Below are 24,400 nucleotides of genomic sequence, written 5' to 3'. Positions count from 1 at the left end.
AATGGAATCCTAAATAGGCCCTGCGGCCGAGAGTAAATTAGAATTCATTCACGCCGGATTTACTTTTCACCCCCGGACGGCTACGACAGACCAAGAGAAGATAAAGTAAGCCCTTGAACTTCCGACCAAATCATTATCTCAGCGCTCGTCGCCGACAACTTCGCCCCTCGCCGTTCCGCTTTTAGGTGAGCGAGCCGCGAACCAAAAATGCGCAGCCATGCGTGAAGGTGCACTTGGAGTAAGGTGAACTCGAATGAGTCCGGTTTTTTGGGAGTTTGATGGCGGGCCATACCACTGAAACTTTGATCGCCATGTTTGCATGAGAGAGGAATGACTTGTGGTGATGGTGCAGCGATGATCGTGCGGAGCGAGTCCGTGTAATTAGCCGCGTCGCAGTCGACATCGAGCCTGTTTGCTCTGCAAGCCAGCTAGTATTTCTATTTGCAGCGTGCGCACACGAGTCAATCGGATTGATCAAGGTTTATTCGTCGAGCAATTAATCGCTGGTCGGCTAAGTGCCCCCGCGCAAACGACCCGAGCCTCGGCGAAACGAAAAGAGGAAGAAAAGAGCCCGTGTCTCTCGTCGCCCTTACTTTTTAGCAGGAGTGGATCGGACGTTCTTCAACTCCATCTCCTTGTTCGCGGCGTTGTTCTTCTCGGCGTTATCCTGCGCAGGCTCGCCGCTCTGTGGATTAAGGGGTCGCGTCACGGGCAGAGTGGCCGTGTCGCCGCCGCCGCCACCTCCGCCATTGTTTGCCCCGCATGCTTCCACCTCCACTGTGGCTACTTTGCAATCACCACTACCCGGGATCTCTTTCTGCTCGTCCTTCTTCTTCTTGCCCATTGCACTAGTGAGCTGCTGTTGGCACTTGAATTAGACGACAGCTATAGTTGCCCTCGGCGTTTCGTCACACGGATCCGCTCTTCTTTTTGCTGGTAACTTCAGCTGGAGTTGATGGACTCGGGGAGTCCCCGGATTTGAGACTGCCGTTCTTTAAGATGGGCGTTCTAGCTGCAGAGATTTGTCAGAGTTTGCAAATAGTACTTTCGTTTTTTTTACCCTGGGCCTCGAGTAAATGGTCGTATGAAAGTTCATTGTCAAGTGGAACCTTCATTAGAATCATTTACTGAGATGGACCTTTTGAAAGGTCTTCACCACTACCACTACCACCATCGCCACTGCCACACACACGCGCTTACAAGAATGCAGCCAAATAACACACATTTCGAGCAAAAAAACTAACAATCCTAGTTTCTAAAAATACAAAATTGCAAGTGAAAAACCTCAGCGACTCTTCTAGTCTTTGTTTCAGTATGAAACGTGCGAGGAGTTGAAAGAATTGAATGCAAAGCTGCTACTATTCCTCGTTCGGAACTAAAGAATAATAAAAAGTATATAAAAAAATGGAAGAATCGCGCGTGTAAAGTTAGTGGTCGAGTGCGATAACGGTACGGCTCCTCCCGAATCCCGAAAAGAGAAAGAAGAGAAAGAATATTAGGCACGCGCTTGCGCCCTCAGGCCGCCATTTTGGTGAACTACTCGGCGATCCTGTTCCATCTTCTCTTACTCAGCAGGCAGATAGAGAGAATCGGGGTTAGCGAGCTAACTGCTGCTGCTTGAATTTTTCACGAGGCTTTGTATGGCTCAACTGGGTCGACTCACTCCGTCTCCCGCACCTCCAGCTTTAAAGACTAATTACTTGGGATGAGACTCCAAACGACAAGATTAAATTATGTTTTCGAGCGACGCATTAGTCGACGTAAAGCTTCGACTGTGATTAGACGAGGTTTTGCTAATTGAGAATGAACTGGAGTCAGGTATACAGGATCGAAGAATTTCACGTAAAAGCGTAAAGCTCGTAAAATGATAATGACGACTTATAGGTATGATAAAACATCGCTTCGTTGTCGAATTTCGAAACTGCCAAGGAAATGCCGATGGAACCTAGGATTCCACTTGTTCGCGATTATATAGAGCAACGCCTAGAAGAAAAGATCCGGCTCGAAGGACCAAAAAAGAAAGACAAAGATGGAATTTTGGCACGAAAAGCGCCGGGCGGTATGACCTCTAAAATATTCAAACCCAAACAAACCCTCTAAAAATAGGCTCGACTGCTTGAAACCTGTGCACCTCGCACACACACACACACACACACACACTGAGTCTCCGTCAGTTGGTCGCAGAGTAGGGAGGAGCGCGCATCCGAATCGATGAGGCCAGAGAGCGGGCGTCGAGGTAGCGCGCTCCTTCTTCTTTCAGCGTCCCTCTCTCGTGCACTACGGGCGTGTGCGACTCTCCCGATGAACGAATCCCGAAAATTGCTCACTTGACGACTTATAAAACCGAAATATAACACATTTTGACACTCTAATTGGCACTCGGAGCAAATTGGGTGTGGTGGTGGCGGTGGTGATAAGAGGGCGCGCCCTTAGCTTGGCACACACGTACACTTACGAGTGATAGAATGAGTGAGTGCGTGTGTGCGTACGTGTGTGTGTTTGTGTGTGTGTGTGTGTGTGTGAGAGTGAGGAAGGAAGATGGTGGTGGTGTGCTGTTGCCGCCGCTTAGATCAGCACCGCTGGAACCCGCGCAGCATCCCGATCCCTGACTGACTGAGGCTGGCTGCTGGCTTGTCGTTGCTGGCTGCTGGGGGAGAGAAAGCCCGGTCTCTCTACGCTCTTCCCCGGGCAGCTCTCTCGCTCTCTGCCACCCGCACAAGCGCACTAGGAGCGGCTCCCACTCTCACTCTCCCTATCTCTCTCTCTCTCTCTCTCTCTTTCCTCAGCCAGCCGAGGGATGCTGCGCTGTGCAGACCTGCCTACCCTGCCACTCCGTACAGGGACTGTATGCGTTTTTTTTTCTTTCGCGACAGTCTATTGGGGAGTGCATAGCTTTCTTTTCTTCTGTTTTTGCCGGCTTGCATGACAGACAATCTGATTTTTGACGCCACTGGTATTCATTTTCTCTTGCTTTCGAGTGTTTCTGCGTAATGTCACGGTCGTGGTGTTTTTGATGGGAGTTTGATTCCGCATGAACAAGATACTTGATGAAAATGTTATAATGCTTGGATAAGAAAGCTTCTCTTTCGTGTATCCAATTTTCTATCTTGCCAAGAGGAAAAACAATATTCGCACACCTTCAGTTTGAATTTCCGTTTCAACCTTCGCTAGAGAAATCCTGAGGCGTATGCTTTTCCCCTTTCCAAGTCAGACATTTGCAAGAGGATAAGAGGTGTCGATCGTTGACGTTTTAGATACCGACTGACTTGAGAGCCTTCTCGTAAATAATCTCTTGCGGAAGCAAACACATCGCTCGTCTTGATCCTTGCAAATTAATCATGTTCCGAAGGGCGACTACTACTAAAGTCCATAGGTGAACTGAACACGCGTAGCTTAAATTAGCAATTAAGATACATGAAACAACCCAGTATTCTTATCTCGGTCGTCGTCTCGGTTCGTTGTGTAACGGAGACAAATACTCTTCGTGAATTTTATAAAATTAGTTGCCAAGCGGGAGAATATTCCAAAAGCTTATTTAATTTCGCAGATATTTATAAAGGATTGACCCGCAGTAATTGATCATTTGCACCTAAAAATACTCGTAACACACAAATCGCAAATGTACACTTATATATCTGTATCTCTCTCCCTTCCAAGGTGATTTTTCATTGCGAAGAGGCGACATTCGATTTTCATGAGACTGTAATTTAATCCCTCGCCACACCCTTCGTCGGAATTTATTGTCTTCGACAACACAAATTAATCCAATATCTTTCGTTAATAAACTCTATATATCGGTTGGCAAAAAAGAAAAAAAAAAGAAAGAGTCAACGACTTTCGACGTGTATAGGTCCTTTGTTCTAGCTAGCAGGACACGCGAGAGCGGTGGACCATGGACGATGCTTGATTCTTTTTTCACGCGCGAATGCCTTATTGAGTTGGCCTCACCGGGTCGGGCATCTCCCTCTTGCTCTTCTTTTTTTCGCCTTTGGCTTTTATTGACTCGACTCTCAAGCATGCCAATGATGATGGCTCCGATTGAATTTGTTATGAATGTAACGTTGCCTGTTATTGGTGGATTGGATTTTATGGCACGTACGTTTGGACGAACTGAATTCTCTTCTTTTCTTCGATAGTAACAGGTGAGGTTGATCAGCCGACTAGGGAATTTCAATGTATAATGGATTTATTTGGGTTATTTTTTATACATGAGCGTCTCTGATAGATATTTTTATAAAAAGACTAATATTTTCTGATCGGATTCGTTATTATTTTATAATATTTTATATATACACCAGCTGGAGATATCTTTTAGTGGCTAAAAAATATAAAATGAAGTTCATTTTGTGTGGTCATTTAACATTCATGCAACCATAATGCTCTTCAAATAGCTTTGTACACATTTAAAGACATGCATATTTTAGGTTCACGTCTTCCTCTTGTGGTAAGTTTTTCTTGTGCAAAGGCAAGTAAGCTCTTGAAAATTCGACAAATAAAAAATTTAATTTACAACGAGCAAGACTAATTTACAATGAAGAAATTCTCGAACAGATCCATTTCTCAATTTTCTTCCAGATAGATTTCTCACTTGCACAACCTGGCCACGGCAAGCGCTATACTTATTCTGTTTATACAGCAGCCGTTCGTTATAACCAAAGTCAAAGTTCAACAAAACTTTGGAGGGGGGTGCGTGGAGTGGCACAGCAGCAGCTACTCGAGCCTCTAGTTGCTGCTACTTCGACTGAGCTTCGTTAAAGCCGCGAATCGGCCTTTTCATCAAATCCTAGAAGCGAAAAAGCTACTGTGTAGCTCTACTATAATGCCCTGTTTCCTTTTCTTTCCTCGATCTTAAGACGACATATATTGAGTCATGGTGGTGCTTGTCGCTTGTGATAAATTTTGCATTTACTATGAGAAACATTCGGCTACTATGTTTTTATCGCTGATCATTAGAGTCGAGAAGCCGTATAAATAAGGTACGAAAGGCTCTTTTTTTCATGAGTTTTTAGAGATTCGGTGACCTAAAAATCACAGCCGCGTCACCGGCCTATTTCTACAGGCTACAGGCTTTTAACTGGAAACTCGTGTTTTCTGCAAGCTGCAAAATTTAAGCTTCTACTTACATTCGCTTGAATTTTTCAGAAAAAGAATCTCATTTTTTTCCCTTCAACTTTGCAGCGCGAATGCCTTTGAGCTTGTTATATATAGAAATCATATTCGTGAAAATCCAATGGTTTACAAAAATAATAATGCATCGTATTAGGGTCTTTGTCAAAACACATTATGTTTGAAAGACGACTTATTTTGGTTGGAAATATTATGCAAAATACAATTTCATCGCAACATTTTCAATTTCTCCTCGATGACAAAGCCAAACAATTTGCCTATGGCTAAATTCACTACTATCTGACGCAAGCAAATAAAAGGAAACAGAAAAGAACCATGCCTCATAAAGAACTAAATTCGAAAGGTTCAAAAGAGGTTGAAGAGGTATTACAACAAAAATTTACTAGAAAACAAGCTTTCGTTCTTGCAAATGACAAGAATGGCCGGTAACCTTGCTCTAGATCGACAGAACTATCTGTGACAAAAGGTGTGGATCTTTAGGCCGAAAGAAGAAACAACAGAAACAGAACGAGAGAGGCAGTCGGTCCGTGGTAGGAGCAGCTTAGATAGCTGTTGAAGGGGGCGGCGTCGCGACCCACTGACCCGCTCGATAACGTTGCACCGCGCTACCACCCAGGTCAGTGACCCCCCTCCCAGCCAAATGTTATATACCCATGAGAGAGAAGAGGGGATGCGCGCGCCCAGCTTCCGGTATAACGAGAGAGAGAGAGAGAGAGAGAGAGAGAGAGAGAGAGAGCAAGAGACCCGCCCCACCCTACTCCGATTTCGTCGACGTTTGCACTATGTGTATTGACTGTATAGCCTTCTTTGTTTTTTTTAGTTTGTCTTTTTGTTCGTGGACGTCTGCCTACTCCGATTCTTCTTCGACTATCGATCTGATAAAAGGGATGCGGCTGGACATTGCTAATTTTTTTTTCTCTTTTTCGCGGGAGAAGAACTGTACCGGTCGATATTCATCGCTATGAATTTCCGATAAACGTTTACTGCGTGTTGCGGCGGATCTGCGGAGTTATAAATTCCGAATAATCCGGTAATTAAGTTGGTAATTTACGAATTCGCGAAAAAAGCGTAGCACACTCATCGACGAGAGTGAAAAATGCTACGGCGACAGCATTCAATATTGACCTAATAATTATTCTCGATTTGCATACTAGACAGATTCTTTTTCTAAAAAACATTCAGGCATATGAAAGATCAAGCGAGGGGGAAAAAAGTGCGGCATCAATATTTGAATGTCGGCGTTTTACGCGTTGAACGTGTGTACGTGTAAGTGCGCGGAGGGGGCAGGGAGGGAGGTGTCAAATATTTGTCTGACTAGGTACGGCTGTTACTTCACTGAAACGCAGGTCGCACGTATACGTTGCAGACATTGACCTCTCCGAGTGACGTGCTATTGCTGCTGCCTCGTAAAATCTGATACTTTCTTTGTCGGAGCTTCATGCTAATTACCTCGTAAATCGTCCGGATTAATTGTCGACTAAGTAGGTAGTCGGTCACGCCAGATCAACAAGTTTTATTTTTCATTTCACATTTCGAATTTGACGATATGTTTTTCAAATGGAACTCACTCCCGAGCTTATTTCGATATATTCTAAACAGCGTTATCCGCGCGGATTAAATTCTAAATTCTCGAGAAAATAACGAACTCGCATGTCGAAGCAATCCCCCCAAGTGACTAGCATCTTTTATTCGCTGGGCGCTCATTGAATTGCCCTCCGACTAAAAACAGCCTATCAACCGAAATTCTTGCGGCCGTTCTCCCTCAGAATAATAAGATAATATCGATCTGTCGATCCTTCAAGACCATTGGCAGATCGTCCTTCGAGAAATACCGAGAATGTCAGCAAACATGTTAATCCGACTGCTCTATATCGCCTTTCGAGGATTGCAAAGAGCAAACTGTGCACGCACCGCCAAGTATTGATTGCGAGCTACCAGTGCTGCCACCGCCCGGCGAGTGCTAGCGTCCTACGAACTAAGCGCCGTCTCTCTTCCCCCATTATGCCCTCCAGCGGACCGACCACCCTCTCTCTTCAGTTTCGACTTTTCGCGAGTTTCGCGTTGGCGGTTGTTAATTAATTAATTGCTCCTGCATTCAGAATGCTACTTCCCTGCGTGTTCAGACGGTTTGCCAGGACTTGTGATTGGTCCTGATTGCTTTTGGGCAAACGAAAGACGCGCTTTTCTCGACGCACGACGTAGCACCTTCAATTCATAATAAGCAGTTTTATGCGCCTTGCATCGCATTTCATAACCGAAGTGCATTAGCGGAAAATGAATCCAACGGAGCCGAATGAATCTTTCGATACTCTTGCTTCTTTCCGCTCATCGTAGCATCCATTTATCACGATAACATTAGCGTTATTTTATGATCATTCCCTCTCTCTCTCGTAATTTTATACTGATTGTCGATTGTCGCTCGGGAGAGGAATGAACATTTTCATTTGCAACGTTATTATTGGGGAAAACATTTCTTTTTTCCACAACGTCAGTCACCGACGCATTATATGTATGCGCGTTCGTGTAATTCACTTCGGTTATCGGATGCGTCCCACAAGATTAGATCAGCTTCCTGAATAATTGCATAGTCGACGGAAGTCTTGAATTAGACGAATCGTGTAATTCTTAGCCCTTCTAGTCTCCCTACTACACTCGAAGAAACTTTAACTTGCAGTAAGAATTGACGTTACGCAAAGTTAATGTACCGTACTCAAATGCCTTAGGGATCATTTATAAAACAATGCAACACTATCGAAATAAAACAAAAATGTTGAATCGGTTGAGTATAAATATAATTATTGGCTAATTAGTCCGTAAGGAAGTCGACCAAAACAGTGCACTCGACATATCAGTTGAAAAGCTGTATAGACAGAGTGAAACAGCTAAGACGCCGTCAACAACTTGCTCAAGACACTTCGAGGGCTTCCAACACGGCACCCACGCGCAGAGAACGAGCCGATGCATGTATGCATGAAACTTCAGTTCGACGACCTATCAAGTACCGCGTCGACGACGATGTCGGCGAATCGTCAACGACCAACTGGTGGTGTAATTTGCCACCGCAGACGTCGCCGTTTATTTCGATATATTGTTCTTTTTCTCTGGCTCTAAGAAAATAGTCGTAGCCCCTCTCCCTTCATCCCCCGATTTCAAGAGGGTTCTCAAGGGAGGTTATTGAGGTATATATCTGTATACATGGTGTTTCGGATTGCTGACCTTTCGTTTGGTCGATCGAGTTGTTTGTGTATTGGCCTTATCTTTTTTTGGAGTTGGGATCACTTTTTATATCGATGTACAAAGAATTCAGTGGAAAGCAAATAAAAGACATTATTTGCTTGACAAATAAAAGTTTCGTCGCAACTCGACTTTCGTAAGTCCAAAAGGTTGTTGTTATTATGGCAACATGTATAATCTTTTGTCGTTTCCGCCAAGTTTTATGAGTTTACCCATCAAAGTTGTATGAATTAAAGGGAATTACAGTTATAAAGTTGTTTGCTCCGAGGATACACTCCAGCCATCCGGGTAAATAACGTGGATCTTATTTTTAAAGTTTTTCAAAGGCTCGTTAGCATACATGCGAAGTAGATCTTTCGCTTTTTATACTTTACTTTTCTTTGCCTTGTTGTCCTTTGTCTTTCCGCATTTTTAATATTTCTTCTCTCGAATAATTATATGATCGATTTTATGGATTTGGGATCAGCAATCTTTTGCTTCGGTAAAGCTTAACTTTCACGTTGAGCTCAAAGCTCATCATGCTAAACATGATATGCATGCAGACGAAGCTTGGCGTGACAACATCGCATAACTCGCAAAGAGTAACGTCGAATAACGTAAACGCGCAAAACTTTCCGAATAATCGCTTTAACTCTCAAATTGCTTCTAAATTAAGCAGTAAATAATTCCAATTGGGTATCATATTAGCTTAAAAAAATATTTATAATTTGTTAAAGTAATTTGCAATAAAAACTATTTAAATATAGAATTTTTAAAAATCGATATAATTATAGTTAATAACATTTTTTCAAAATTCAAAATGACTTCGTTTTATTTATTTTTATAAATATATTTTACGTACCTCTTAAAACTATAGAGATTTCAAACTGTATACCACTGCATAGTACAGAAAAAACTTAGTTCTTGCAGTAACCATAACCTAATAACGTAACATAATACAAACTGCAGGTAGATACATAAATGGTTGACAGCAAATTAGTGTCGGCATCGCGTTTTCATGCGACCTACAGTAAAAACGCTCGTAAAAATTGTAAGAACCGGGATCAGCGGTCGGTACAGAACGCAGCATTCTTATCCGGACGAAAAATCGATTTCCACGCATGCCAGTCTCCGGCAACAGATAAATAGGGAGAGAAAAGATAAAATTGAAGCTGGTAGACCGAATTTGTCGACGCACACTCTTGGCATGAGAAGAATTTTGTTTTTCGGCTGAGCTAGATGTGCTGATTTTACACAGTGTCGTAAAATGTGCTTTCGACGTAACTTAATGTGTCGATTAGATATCCGGAGTATTAGTTTGTAATCGCAATGTTTGCAGCGACGTGTGTCACAGTCTGCCAGCTTCAAATTCATAGAAAAATCTGGATGCGCACTTACTTTGCGTTCTTCGGTATATTGTTGTGATAATACATCGAATAGCCGGGGGCGAAGCACAAGGGTTGATTATTCGAGTTCTGAGGTACCAAAGGCTGTCTCGCATGAGCTGGCGACGTGTGCGATCCGTAACCATCTGAATTCAACTGAAACATAGGCAAGACATCGAAAAATTGATTTTCACTTTCTCTGTGATTTGTTCAGATACTCTTTTGTCACTGAGAAATTGGTGTCTGTACATTTCACTAAGAACTGTTACCATGAAAGAGTTATGAAAATATTTCCACCTACAAAGTATTGTCATATCGTGAGTTGACAGTGGTTTTAGTATTTCGATTGATTCTGTTTTACGGCCTTTATTAAAGTAAATATCCTTTTTCTCACCAGAGCAAGATTTATCGCACGGAAAATTATATTAGTGACGCATCCAAAGTATCTCAATTAATTGAAATTTGCCGACATAAATACGAAAGCCATGAAATTTCTTGGAAAAACAATGAAAAGTGTCACTGGGAGCACCGGCGAACGTCGGCAATAACAGTCACCATTAAGTAACTGCCACATAACCAGCCCATCATAAAAACGAAATTGAATTTGCCCAAGTGCTCGTACACGCCTACACGTAAGCACACCATTCCTCTCTCATGAGACATCACAACATAGCCAAAGCGGACGAATTTGGCAGACGCACAATGTCAAAGGCTCCATAACGTGGTCGCTCTTTCGCGCATCAGTGCACTTGGAGATCGGCTCTTAAATGTTACGGCACGTTTTTCTCCTTGCACGTCAACGCAATATTCTTCGATTTCGACGCAGCCTTTGTAAAGCTTCCCGTTGAAAGTTGTAAAAACGTCGGTCAAGCGTCAGAAAGCTAATGAGTCGTGATCGGGTGAAAGTTCAAAATTTCCGGTAGGCAGGCACGTTTGCACAGCAGCATCTGACTACGTGAAAGACAGTTCGCGCGTTCTCTTCGCCCACATGGACGTACGTTGTTGCGAAAAGCCGGTAGGTGAGGCAGTCCCGTTATGGTTTATACGGTCAGTGGTAACGCGAATAAAAAGTTCTCTCGGTCTCGTTTTAAACATTTTCTATTTAATGGCTTGTTGATGAATTGTTGCCGTACGGCTCTTTGTTTTAATATCTCTCTTTATCGATTGATACATCGTATTTTAATTTCAAATCATAACGAAAGATTAAAGAGGCAACGCGTCAGTATAGGTGAATCAATGAAATGTTTTTTAAAATTATAACATAATCATTCTCTTTGATATGCGTTATAATTGATACTTTTCCAAGGATTTGTTTACATTAGATACTGTGACACGCTTGGCAGCCTATTACTCGAATCAATATCAACGTCAATGCATACTCATTTATAAAATAAATAAAGAACGAGGCAACGATTCATCATCACTAAACAGAGCTACATGTCTATAGCACACGACGACAACGTCAGGTACATCTACAGCGTGACAATGTTTTTAAAAAAATGAAGTGTAATACGAACAAAGCCAAGACTGGTCGGGCGGCGGGGTTTGTCGGATACCTTGACGACGGTGCCGATGAGGGAGTCCGGCGGCATCTCCGGCGGATCGGGTATTACCCCGGAATTATTACTGTTGCTGTGATGATGATGATGTTGTTGATGATGCTGCTGTTGCTGCTTGTTCGGTGTGTTACCGGTGGTATTGTTAGCACCGGCGTCGAGGCGCTCCATGTCGAGGCTGTCGGTAGGCGTCGGCTGCGACAGCAACCTCTCCTTCATCTCGTGCAGGTAAGGGCAGCGCTGCATCTCGTCGGGCTCCCGGAGTGCGCCGGCCGCTGCTGCTGATTTTCCACGATCTGCAACACAAAGCCAGCAACCGGATGTTCAATCCGCACACAATTCGGCGCCTGCGACGCGACGATTTCTTCAAATTACTTCCAGTGTTCAGCTGTTTCGACGTTTAATATGGCAACGACCGATATCACTTCGCTCGCTCAGGCTAAATTGTCTCTGCCCGCTATTTCATGTATCCGAAATTATTGCGAAACTATACCGAATTACTTGTACTTTTGATTTTTATGTTCAATTGAATAACATTATTTTTTAATTTTGCAAATGCAATAAAGAGAACGGGTTGAGTGAAATGATTATATACAATTTATTTCGGAAAGGATTTAATAATAAAAATAAAAAACCAACTGTACGTAACAATATCAACTATACACGGATACATATCATTCGTCTCATATACGTTGCTCTAGGCATATTTGAATTTGAAATTCAAATATCACTTGGATGCCGAAATGAAGCACGAGGCGTCAAAATTGAAATTCCGTTAGCAACATACGACAATAAAGACCGGAAGCGAGCAAAAATTAATAAATGATCGATTTGCGCGGGCGTCAAGCGTTCATGTACTGTCATACGCGTGTGACACGCATTTTTTATTCCGAGCGACGAAATCAAAGAAGGAAAGTCACACGTGTCGAATACGTAATCCTTGCGGTAGCCAGCAGCTTTTCTTTTGGTATTGTATTTCGTCTCCAAGATTCGGTTTCAAAGTGAAATGCGCTTCCAATCTCATTGTCGTAATTGAATTAGACAGATTTACTTTTGTCCGCAATCGTGTTATAACCGCGTTTTGCTATTTTCATAAGCGAGAAGAGAAGAAAAAAAGAAACGAGCAAACTGCTTAGCAGGACGCTAATAACAAGCTCGCACGTAATCATTCGATAGATCGCGTGCGGCTCCATACCATTTCGCGGTGTTGCAAATTGAAATGAAGGTATTATTGGCCGCTGACCGCAGTGCAGCGCGCACCTTCCAGCTAATTAACGTCCAACAGCGCTGTATTCGCCACGTGACAAAAGAACGATATTAAATCCACAAACGCGAACCGGTTTTCATGGCTGTGACTCTCTTTGCGGTCGGATGATTAGGTGATCACGATCGGGAGCGAAAAAAATCGATTCGCGTTTCCGTTCGCATGCTCCATAGTGCGATGTCGTCGTTGCGCGACGGATTCCTCGTATTTATTTATTTACTTTTTATTTCTGCGTATGCGTTCTCCTTGTTACGTTCATTTATGCGCGCGTTTATTTTTACCGAGAAGAGATGCATTAATCATAAGCTTCTGAAATCTTCTTGGCGCTTTAACGTTCTGAATTCCCAACCTAGAAAATTTCAAGGACGACAAAAGAAAATTGTTGCAAACTTATTCAGATGTTAAAGTTCTCTCATTTGGAATCATTTTCAAATAAAGTTAGCGTGCCATTGAGATATTTGTTAACAATTCACAACAACGAAAAAGTGCGTATTGCTTAGTGTCGGCAAACGTAAGATGCTTGTATGTTTCTATTCTCTCTCGAATGCGTTTGACGAAATTCCATGCGATACTTTTTTTCCGCCACGCGTTCCAATTAACCATTTAAAGAGCTATAATTGAGAAACAACTCGCGTGCGTATCGTCTCATGGAACTGGATCGCGCGAAAATCACCAATAATTAAAGCCATGTCGACAGCGTTCTTTTCTATCTCGTCTGTTTAAGGAAATCTACAGAAGCGATACCGTAAATTCGACAAGCAGCGAGCGCGAGAGTGCGGAAAGTGCAAAAAAGAGGAAATGAATGAACGCACTAGTCCGTTTGTCGTTGGATAGCCAGGACCTAAACCACGCCTTCATGCGACTCCTCGACTTGCCGGCCGGCGTCGTCAGCTGCTCCACCTGCACGATATCCTTCATCGTCATCCAGCCTCGCGGCACTCACGCTTCTCGTCCTCCTGTTATCGACCACTCTCGCGACACTTTGCTCCGACGATTATGTGAAAAGTACGCCAATACCGGGAGAAAGAGGAGAAAAAGAGAAGAAGAAGAAGAAGAAGAAGAAGAAGAAGAAGAAGAAGGATTGCGTCTGCGGCGCGCCGCCGCAATGTGCAACGAGAGCGAGCCGACTGAGTTCTACTCCTCGCGACTATACTAGCCGAGCGCACGGAGAAAGCCAAACACATACACACAGAGGAGACTACACGCGACACGTCCGCGGTTCGATTGGCTCGCTCCGAAGAGCAAAGAGCACCGACGTGCTTTTTTCTTTCTCGCTTCGGTGTGTGGGCACCGATACGTCTTCGCTGCTGCGTCAGACGACTCTGAGATGCGCGGGAGATGTACGCGACGTGGCTTTTGTTGTGCAGGACGCGATGCGACTGGGGGCTCCTGCTGCTGTGTTGGTACCGGTCGATATGCGTACTATGCGAGCACGTGCTGCCGGCAAGTATGATTACTCGAGGCTTGAAATCGTTGTCCACGAGAGCGGAAAATGTAAGCTCGCTCGGTTCGACGAACACAAGTAATTTTTTCGATCGAGCTGGTTATCGACGCGAATCAAATCCGACAAGTAGAGAGTAAGATCGATCCGAAAGCTTCCACCCTCGGCAAGCTTGAAACCTCTATCGCTGCAAAGTCCAGCGCCGCGTCCAATCTCCCAAGCATCCCACTACATCTTGTCCCGCAGACGTTGCACATAACTCTTTTTCCTTTTCTTTTCCCGCCTCGTGTGTATGTATCCGATGCGCGTCTACGCGGGCGTCCGGCCAAAGAAGGCGTTGCTTGGCGCCGCGCGCTCACGTGTGCGCCGCGCGATGCGGCGTTTTACTAACGCCGGTCACGACACGCAAGCTTGCGAGGGGAAAATGTAGATGTCGTTAGCGCCAGCGCTTTTTGCATTCGCGGAGGTTCTTGTATGTGCGGTAGTGGGCGGACTGCGCACTCGAGGTTGTTTGGAGTTCGTCCCGTAAGTTTTGATTTTCGCCATTGTTATCGGTTGATTTATTTCGGTAGGGAAACAACAATTCCTTGAGCTCAAACTTTCTTCGACCGATTTATTATCGTACTGTGGATGAAAGTTAAGTCAAGTAACTCTTCAGCCGTACAGCAAGTGAAACAAACGTGAGCAACGTTGATCATCAATAACTATACCACTATATTTACATTTTATTTTGCAGCGATTAATTATTATGAAACATCAAGCAGCTTCTCTGCATTTACGCCAAAACAAATGTATACAGCGACACAACAATAACAACAACAATGAAACACTCGCGGGGAAACAACAGTAATACAATAGAAAATGAAAGCCGTTACATAGCGCGAACGAACAAAACGATATAGGAATGCTAATGAAATTCAATATACAACAGGAAAAATGCATTAAGAGAGAGGCTGTTATCGGAAATAATATGCGAATGGGTCGAGCTTTTGGCATTCACTTGCGGTTATCAAATTTCCAACCTCTAACTGTTCATTGCTTATAAGCTATGTAAAAACGATATTCACAATTTTAATGGAAACTGAAGCACGAAAAAAGTAAACGAACGTACTCGATCGATTAATTCCAACAGCGATCGAAGAGGGAGGGAGAGAGAGAGAGAGAGAGGATGTACACGTCGTGAAGCCCAGCACTTCGCTCACTGACCTATCTCGCGAAACGCATAGAGAAGGGAAGCCCGAGAGTCTTCTTACCACCTCCGCGCGAGAGTTGTTTTTCTATATTTACATCTGGTCTAAGCTGAGCCCAAGCGAAACAAAGCGCAGGAGTGGGAATATCGTCGAATCGTGACATTTGCGGGACATTATCAATCGAGAGCGAGGACGATTGAAACGTGCCTATTCTTTCCGCTCCGAGTTTCATGAATATTCATCGCTTCTCTCGTCGGTGCGCGCAAACGAGTCGCTTGGCAAAATGAACAAGTCCAAATGTATCCCTCATTATGCAAAAAAAACGCCCGACCGCTTTGTCGCTGTATTTTCACTCGTCGCGCGCGCTCCTGAAAGTGCACGCGTGCGTGCGTCCTATGTATACACGCGACGTGCCGTTGCGGGAGCTTTTAGCGTTCGCCGGCGCCTTTGTAATTCTTTCCTTTTCTTCGTTGTATCTCGATGCGTCGGTCGTTTAGCGAGTTCGCGGTAGGATTTTCATATCTGCCTGCTAAAATTTGTTTCTAGCCGAGCGCGCAAACACACTTTCATTGTCGACCGTTCGAATGAGGTGATAAATTTTCATTACGGAATTTCGCTGGTATGGAAACGTAGAAGTGAGGCGAGCGCTATAAGTAGACGTGTTATTCTCGAAAGCTAATAATCGACTGTTTTGGCTCCAGATAGATTGCTCGATGAGTTTACGTGACCTACCTAACTCGATCGACTGTTCCTTATGTGAAAATAATGTATCTATTTTTTTTATCAAACAACTAGCTTATCAAGAAACTAATTATTTAAACAACGAGGAGAAAAGATCCGCTGAAATTATTTCGCTACTGTACGCACTAGACCGCAATCCATCTTGCAGTCGTAATATTTCATACCAGCTCCCGTTAAATAATTCGAAAAGGCGTCTCATCTCTCGGGCTAACAACGATCGTCTCTGCGATATATATATTTTTAGTCTGCCAGCAGCCGCAGCCGCTTTTTAATCACACGCGTGCCTGTTCCTTCTCTTTTTTTTCCGTTCTCTTTCCGCGTCTCCTTTTCACTCTCGCTGTCTGCGCGCGTCTCTTTATCGTGTTTGCACGCGGATTTGCATAGACAGGTGATACGATGCATATTCGCGGGGTTCATTGACTGCCTCTCTCCCCGCTTGTTAGACGCAAATATCGCAGGTTGAAGGTTTCATTGAAATTCCGCGGAAATTGATTGTTGAGCTTGTAAATTAACGGAGGAAATCTTCACGGTATGTGCTGGTGATTTTATTATTTTTCGTTTTCTCTGCGCGTGGTTTAGGATTTTCGAAGCGAACGACAAATTTTTCTACTTTCCTTGTCATATTCATTACGTAGTGACTCTAATACAGAAAGTTTAAAGAAAATGAACGTAGACCGAAAGCGCAATTCTGTAAAGAAAAGTATGAGTCGGACATAACTATTTCTCCTCTAAAAATCCAAAAACAAGCGGCGACTCATCAGAGAAAAGAAAAAAAAAAAACGAAATCGAACACGCGACAATACACTTTTCTTTCAATATAACCGCTAAGCGCGCGCACGACACGGAAACGACCTGTTGTTAGCGGTCTGCCGTTGTGCTTGGGGTGCTTTATTATTATTATTCTTCCCCGTATTTTCTCTCTCGTTCGCAATCGATTTTTTGCTTTTGCTTCGTGTCAATCGATTAACACGTTTCTTTGCTCTTTTTTTTCAGAGGAGAGAGCGAGGGAGAGAGAACGCGAGCTAATTTCTAGCAGCGAGTGATCTACTTCGGAGCACTGCCTCTCGATCGTGAATCTGGGTCGTTCCCGACAAGTTTCTACCGATAGAATCTTCCGCGCGCTGTATGGCAATAAAACCTGAATTTTCATCGGTCCACGGATCTTCTTCTATTTCTTCTTCAATGGAAGTCGATTCGTTAAGGCTGCTCCTGTACTCGACAGTTCGCGTCGCGTTCACCGAGGAGCACGAGTACGACTCGCGTACTACGATGACGAAAGGCTCGTGCACTGGGAATTCGGGTACAGACTGACAGCGGCTCTCGGAATCCATATTGTCTGCTGGAAAACAGGGATACAACAACAAGAAAACAGAGAGGATTTAAAAGGGCATGGACGGAGGTTTTTATCTTCGTTCTTTCGAGCGAGGGGAAAAGCTTTGATGTGGCGAACGGTGCTCGGACAGGGAGGCAGGACTTTTCAACGAGGGTACGCTAAGCTTTTAATGGATAATTCGTTGAACGTTTTATTTTAGTTTTACTTTTGCAAATGTCGAGGTTACATTAAAGGTACGTCGAGAAGGGGGAGACTTCATCTTCATTGACAATAAATAGACGCTTCCCGCTCCGGCCAAACAGATAGGTGAATTTACAAGAGAAAATACTACGCACAAACAAACAGACACTAACATTTGAAAGAGGCTCACAATATCGAAGCTTTCGTAATTGATTCGTTCTTACTCCAAAAGCAAGGCGCACAGTTCGTTCACTCTGCAGCAGTTAACGTCAAGCGGTCCGCGTGCGCGCACTGCATCGCGAAATGTATTGCCTCCCGGTAAAGCGGCTACGCGAATGCACGAACGGACAGGCGAAGCCAATAATACCTCGACGGGGCGAGAGCCGCGCACAGGCCGATTGGAAAATCGAACTCCTCTTACTGCTCGCCGCTCCGATCCAAGCTGCGTCGACCGCGTCGGCAAGGGGCAGCTCGGGCTTTTCCGCGGAACTCGACCTCTTTCTCCTGTTCGCCTGGTGACCGCGGCAGAGGAAAGCACACACGGCACGCCGCGCGTGCTTTCGCCGAGAGACGGAAACAAACGAGCGAAGCTCGCGCGCCGCCGCTGTCGGCGGCACCGTGCGGCAACGGGCCGAGACAGCGCTCCGTCTGATCGCTGCGCTCGCGCCGGTAAAGGAGGATCCGTCGTCGCGTACGCGCGTACACCGCGGGGCACATTGCGTGCGCTTCGATCACCGGGATGCCGCGGCTCTTTCCTCTTTCTCGGCGTTCGCCGGCCGGAGGCTTTGCGGACGACGGCGATCAACCTCTGTTCTTCGGCCATCGGACTGATCCGCGAGCAATTTTCGCACGACAGCGCTCATTTTCCCGATTGCTTAAGCTTCGCGCTTGGCGCAGGAATTAAGACACGCTGTTACCTAGGCTGCCCGGTATAATTCTGCTTTAGCGTGCGCGTGTAAATTTTAAACTTTACGATTTTTTCACGGGCGCGTGGTCTGCTCGTACCGTAGAACTCGTGAAAAAATTGCGGATGGTAATTGCACCTTATAAGTGCTCCACAGAGAAACTGCGAGGTGAAAGCTAACAACCTTCGGTCATCATATTTTTTTGGTTATTTTTTTCAGTGAGAACCGAGTGCGTAGACGAATTTCGAGAAGGCTCGTGCGTCGTACATTTCACACGTTACAACATCGATCTAAGTTTCCAAATCACGCGCGAAAGAAAAAAACTGCGAATCAATCTTTCCCTTTTCGTTCAAACGCGAAAATAATAACGCCGTAGCCCATGACAAACAAAAAAAGCACGCAGTTCCCTAGGCCACTTTACAGCGTGTAGTAGTAGCAGCAGCACACGCGCGTGCACACCTGCAGTCACGAATGGAAAAAAAATAATAAAAGGAGGGCGAGAGGAAAAGCCTGAATGCCGAGACGTGCAACACGTATACCTATCGCGAGAGGATGAATGGCCTGCGCCTACTAACAGGTAATGCTTCATTGATCGCGATTTGTCCCTATACGGCAGAGGCTTATCCAGTCAATTCGGCATGCGATTGATTTACGCGTCAAGCGTTGTTGGTTCTTTTGGTAATTCGAGGAGTCAATTGGTCGATCGTGTTACAGTATTGACCCGACGAGTATTTTGTCTGGTTGGGTTAAAGGGTTAAAGGGTTAAAGGGTTAAAGGGTTGCTGACGGGTGCTTTAGCGCTTATGTACCTTCTATTTTTCCGTCTGATTTATTTGAATTGCAACTTTTTTTTTAATTTATATAAAAATCAAGAGATTTCACGTAAAAACTGGAATCATTCGATTATTGATTTAGAGATTGATTTGACGAAGTGTAAATGTTCAAATAAAAATTGAAAGATCGTGCATCGAAAGTACTTTCTAAATGATTAAATGGTTTATGTAACGTATACGTATCACAGAACGCACATGGACATGACTTATTTTAAGTATAAGATTTAGATATATATCAATTATAACAACCTAAGTTGTCGAGAGAAATCATACTAATTAATCAATATACAAATTAACTCTTGCATGCTTTTCTATTTAATAAGCTTTCGCTTATCATTTAACTAAACATATAAATTGCATTCAAGACATAGCGGATACCATACAATAATAAAGTATACATCATACGTATCATAAGGCGAGTATCTCAGTACCAGAAGAGAAAGATAACAATCACGGCTCGTATTCTATTATTCGCGAGTGCAGCCTATAGAAAGTAGAAAGGCTCTTTTCCTTCGTACGTCAAAAAATTACTTTCCCATCAGGAAGTGTAAAGGTTCATTTAGAAAAACAAACTATTATATCGCACACTCACACGTAGACGCGGGGGGTGGGGAGGTGGGAAGCTGCTCGTCTGGCGAAAACGCGTCTGCAAACTGCTAGTCACATCCTTTCTCGATAAGGGTAGTAGTGGCATTGTTTATTCAGTCGAGTTCAGTCTCCCTCGCGATTCGCGGAAGAAGGGGAGAGTGATTTGTATCTCTCGTGCGGTGCCGAAGCGGAGGGAGAGAAAGAGAGAGAATTTCATTGATAATATTCTCGACGACTTCGTTTTATTAGCTTTATTGTTCGATTTTTTAATTGTCTCTTGTCTCTGATTCACGATGCGATTGAGATTACCGAAGTTCTCACTCCCGACGATCATTTAGATATTTGATATAGCCAGGTGGTTAGTACATATACCAAAATACAATAATGAAAATTTAATTGCTGCAACGATTTATCGGAATTCATAACGGGAAATCTTGCTTAGCGCTTTTATAGTAAACCTACAATTTAGAAATTATCGGTTTTCTATAAATAACTCGCCGTTCACGTGTGTTCATCATATATTATAAGCAAAAACAGAGCTAATAATAATAAAAAAAAGTCGAAACGATTTTTCGTTTAATATTATTAGCGATTTTCTCGGGGAACAGCTGCTACATCCGAAGAATAAATTATAGTGGATTTGTCGCGCGATCAGCTTCCGAAGCTTGACAGCGCGTGTTACGTTATATGCCGACAAATCGAATTTCACGTTGCTCGCCCTCATTTCACAATCCTACTATCGCAAAATTAAATAAAACAATGATAAAGCTTACCATCGTGACGTACAAATCAAACTTAATCGTGACGCAAAATTTCCCTTGACCGGCACTGAACAAGCAAAAGCAATGGTTCGTCGCACTATTTGCTTTTTAGTAAACCATCGGCACAGCGGCACCTTCTGCTTTTGTTTATCGCTTTATCATAGGCGCTCTCGCGATTCGCGGAGCTGACAGTATCTCGCGCGCGCAATGTATCTGCTTTCACTCTGTTCGGCAGCGGGAGCAACAGTGCAACTCTGGTCGCGCGGCTACGAAGCGACCCCTGCTGTGAGCGTCGGGACGCCGAACGAACGCGCGGCCCACCCTCTCTTCTCCTATCTCCTTGACTACCGCGGAACGACTCTCGCTCTCTCTCTCTCTTTTTCTCTCTCACTCCACTTTCTCTCTCGCGTTTTTTTGCGAGAGCGCTTTTTGCAACAGGGGGACGCAGACGGATGTGTGCAGGTTCAATGCCAAAAGATTTGATCACGAAGGGTTTTTTATGAACTTTTTGGCCTGAAGGGATTTGGAGAATTCGATCAGGTTTAGCGGATGTGATTGTTTTCGTGGACTAAAGTTGAAGAGATTTTTTTTTTTGAAGGTTTAAAGCGAAAGTGTTTATTGGTAATTTGGAATCGAAATATCATTTATTAATAAATGAAAGTTTCGCGAAAAGATCGTCTTCACGTTATTTCATTGCGTTAATACAGTTTGTCATTTTTACTATCGACAAACGTTCTTTTTATCCCTAAATTGAAACTACATTTGTACATATATAAATTTCAAGTCTCTATTAATCCACTCAAAATAAATTCAATTCATAGTCGATCTCTTAGTCAAGTGCTACACTCAACTACATATCTTCCAACAAATGACATTGACATAACAATATAAAGGAGTCGAAATTAACTTGAAAACCTCTCTTTAAATCTGTCCCTTTCTTCTCACCCCTCGCGAATACATCCTACTCGCAGGCATGTATACGTACGCAGAAAAAGGGAAAAATTCTTGGGCATTCAACGGGAATTCATGGCGCTTCAAGCTGTCAGCGGAAGATAACGGCCCTCGCTTGGTAATTAACGTTTTTGACGAGGAAGATATCGTTTCGGAACTGAAGCTGCAAACAGTGCGAGATAGAAGAGGGAAGAAGGCCTGTTGCATACTGTATATACACGGTTGTTTGGTGCGCGAGCCGGCCGGGGATCGATAAAGCTCGGAAATTTCATCCCTATTCTTCTGCGAATCTGTCGCCTCGAATGCTCGCCGCTGTCACTTCAGCGCGAGCAAGCGCTTCGCGCTGCTGTCGCTCTCTCAACTTGCAAATTTCAAATGGATTGTTTCGCGTCAATCGTCGTTTGGCACTCGGTTACACAACTGGAACTCGCGTCTGCGGCGAGGAATGCGATAGGAGCTGGAATTTCTGAATAATAGAACGCCCGTCAATTAGTCCATCAATCAGCTGCGATCCCCTCGAACCTCGCGTGCATTTAGTTTGAACCCCTGCTCCTGACACTTTGGGCTAAATCGTTGCGTAATCGATGAAAAAAAAAGCTTTCTCCTCAAGCTGCACGCTTACAAGTTCTCTCGGTACGTACGTATACACCGAGCGCGCTCTCGTTCACTCACTCTTCACTTTCGCTTTTCGGTCGTCGTGTAGCAGCTGAGCGCCGCCGCCGCTGCCGCACGCGAGTCGTCGAACGTTTGCACATCGAGAGAGGAATCGGAAAAAAAGAGCTTTCGCCGACGAACCAAGCCAAGTGTCTTATGTAAATTGGCCATCGACGAACCTTCTTTTTTGTTTATTTATTTATTTTTTTTTAACGAACCAAGTCGAGCGTTACTCGCGCCTTTGCCGCGAGCTGTCAAAGCGCTTTGTTTTCAGTAGCTCAAGTCGTGCGTTACGAAAGGGGTTCACCGATTTGGTTTATCTTCGCTTTTGCGAAGAAAAATTCGATATAGAGGCAAAGGAGTTCTATTATTATCGAGGACACGCGAAGTCGAAGCTCGAGAAAAAGCTGCGTACTTATAGCCACGTCCATTATTCGTCGCGCGTACACTGCCACTGTTATTGAACTAATAAAAAATTGAAAGAGTCGCGCCGTTGTGTAGCGGGCGCACGAATTAGCAGGTGTCATTATTTTCGCGTTCGAATCGTCGTGCGAACAATCGCGAAGGAATCGCCGTGAAAGTGAAATAAGTGAGCTTACCTCTAACTCCCATAACAGCGTGATCGCCCGAGCCCACACGGCCACACGCAGGCGGAGAGTTGGTCCGCGCTCCTGATCAGACACTGCCAAAGTTCACGGGCGAGCGGCGGAGGGACGTTCGAAAACGGCAAGACAAGGCAGAGAGATAACTCACCGGTCGCCTCAGACGGCTTGCCGGCAGTAGCGGAGTCGTCGTCCTCGGCCGAGGCACGAGCCGGTCGTCGTCGCCATGGACGCCACCATCCAACCCCACGGTCGCGTTGCCGCTCCTGCTGCTCCGCTGCTACCCGTCCGCCCCTCTATCTCTTCTGCTCCCTCTCTGGCTCTCGCGTTCGACGAGCCTCTCTCGCTCCGCGTCTCTCCCTCCGAAAGCGCGGCGCGCACACGGGCGAGAAGGGCCAACGCGAGAGGGTGTGCGAGCGCGTCGGCAGCGCTGGGCGATCGCGACGTAAACACGCGCGGCGCTGGCCGGGCGCCGGGAAAAGCGGCCTCGGGGGGCGCATGCGCGCGAGGGGAAAATTTCGCGCGCCGGATGAACGGCAATAGGCAGACTCGCTCGCCCCGGCATGGGGAACGGCTATGGGGGTGGTTGCGGGCTCGTCGGCGCACACCATAGCATCCCTCCTTCCCGCGCGCCTCAGCGATCAATACCTACCAACCACCACGGGGGCTGAAACGCACCCGCGGAGATGCTCTGCGACGAGCCAATGGCAATGTGTCTATGCGATCTCCTGCGATTTGCCATCAGAGGGGGCAGATTATTATTGTATGCGACTTGGTGCTCCCGCTCTTTTGTCACTGCGGTGACGACGATCACGATGCAGATGATGGCGATGTCGATGCCGGACGTTGGCGATGGTTTTGTCTTGGCTTTTTTCGGCGAATGATTACGAAACATTTTAATAACATTAACAATGCTCGCAAACTTATGAACGTTGGTATCGGCAGCTTGTAATTGGACTCGAAGCAATATATTTTACCAGATCATGCTGAAATTATATTTTTAATTCTGGCATGATCATAGATTTATATACCCATATAAAATATCATACTTCGCAAAGTGTAATGTTTCCATGTTTATATTTAAAGACGTTTAAACAATAGCCCGGAGTGAATGTTACTTAGCATTCGCGTTCAATTAGTTAAACGTACTTAATCATGCGATGCTATTCGAGCAGATGATGTTTCGATAATTAATTGAACGCCACAACCACGAAACGGACAATATGATATTCGAGGCGCTTCCCAAATATATACAACTTGCAATGCGCTGCGCAAATTTCATTACGGCGATCCTTTCATCTATCCAGCGAGCTTTAATTGACTGCCAACGAGTTATTAGCCGCTCTTTGCCGATAATCGCCGCAGCGCGTGCAAACATACTTCCGGCGTGATCAATTACCAAATCGATAAACAAAGCCCGCAGACATAACAAAAAGAAGAAAGAAAAAAGAGAGAGGAGGAGCCCACGGGGCTCGCGCGCACGCATTTAGGCGAGTGTTGGTATATAATGCACGCGCGCGAACCCCCTATGTACCAATTTGATCTTTGTCTAGCGGCCCTCCCTTTCTCGCCCGTAATACTCGACGAGCTGTGTATGCTCTCGCAAGGGGGGAGCGAAAATGCAGTGGGTGCACGGCAGAAGTACGAAAGGGAGCGCGCTCTTTTTTCGAAGTCAGT

The 24,400-nt window shown here is 44.7% G+C and overlaps 1 protein-coding gene across 10 annotated transcripts in view; it reads right to left on the bottom strand.

Annotated features, from left to right (window-relative positions):
• The window catches only part of LOC131671722 (proton channel OtopLc), a 37,168-nt gene extending 14,194 nt beyond the window's left edge, over nucleotides 1–22,974 (bottom strand). The window contains exons 1-3 of one of the 10 annotated variants that reach the window (XM_058948372.1): nucleotides 22,875–22,974; nucleotides 11,282–11,577; nucleotides 9,739–9,881 (exon numbers count right to left, since the gene is read on the bottom strand). In XM_058948372.1, the coding sequence (XP_058804355.1) occupies nucleotides 9,739–9,881; nucleotides 11,282–11,527 (389 nt within the window). In that variant the 5' untranslated portion in view covers nucleotides 11,528–11,577; nucleotides 22,875–22,974. Of the gene's footprint in view, nucleotides 1–593; nucleotides 1,013–2,449; nucleotides 2,664–9,738; nucleotides 9,882–11,281; nucleotides 11,578–13,357; nucleotides 13,530–17,797; nucleotides 17,860–22,720; nucleotides 22,752–22,874 lie in introns of those variants that run through there. The other 9 variants (XM_058948370.1, XM_058948373.1, XM_058948367.1 and 6 more) reach the window with 9 other exon arrangements.
• Between the last annotated feature and the right edge of the window lie 1,426 nt (nucleotides 22,975–24,400).

This window comes from Phymastichus coffea, unplaced genomic scaffold, assembly GCF_024137745.1.
Source record: "Phymastichus coffea isolate CEN01 unplaced genomic scaffold, Cenicafe_Pcof_1.1 PCOF00134, whole genome shotgun sequence".
NCBI lineage: Eukaryota > Metazoa > Arthropoda > Insecta > Hymenoptera > Eulophidae > Phymastichus > Phymastichus coffea.
The sequence above is the reverse complement of the archived record's forward strand: the minus strand, read 5'-3'. Positions and strand labels throughout refer to the sequence as shown.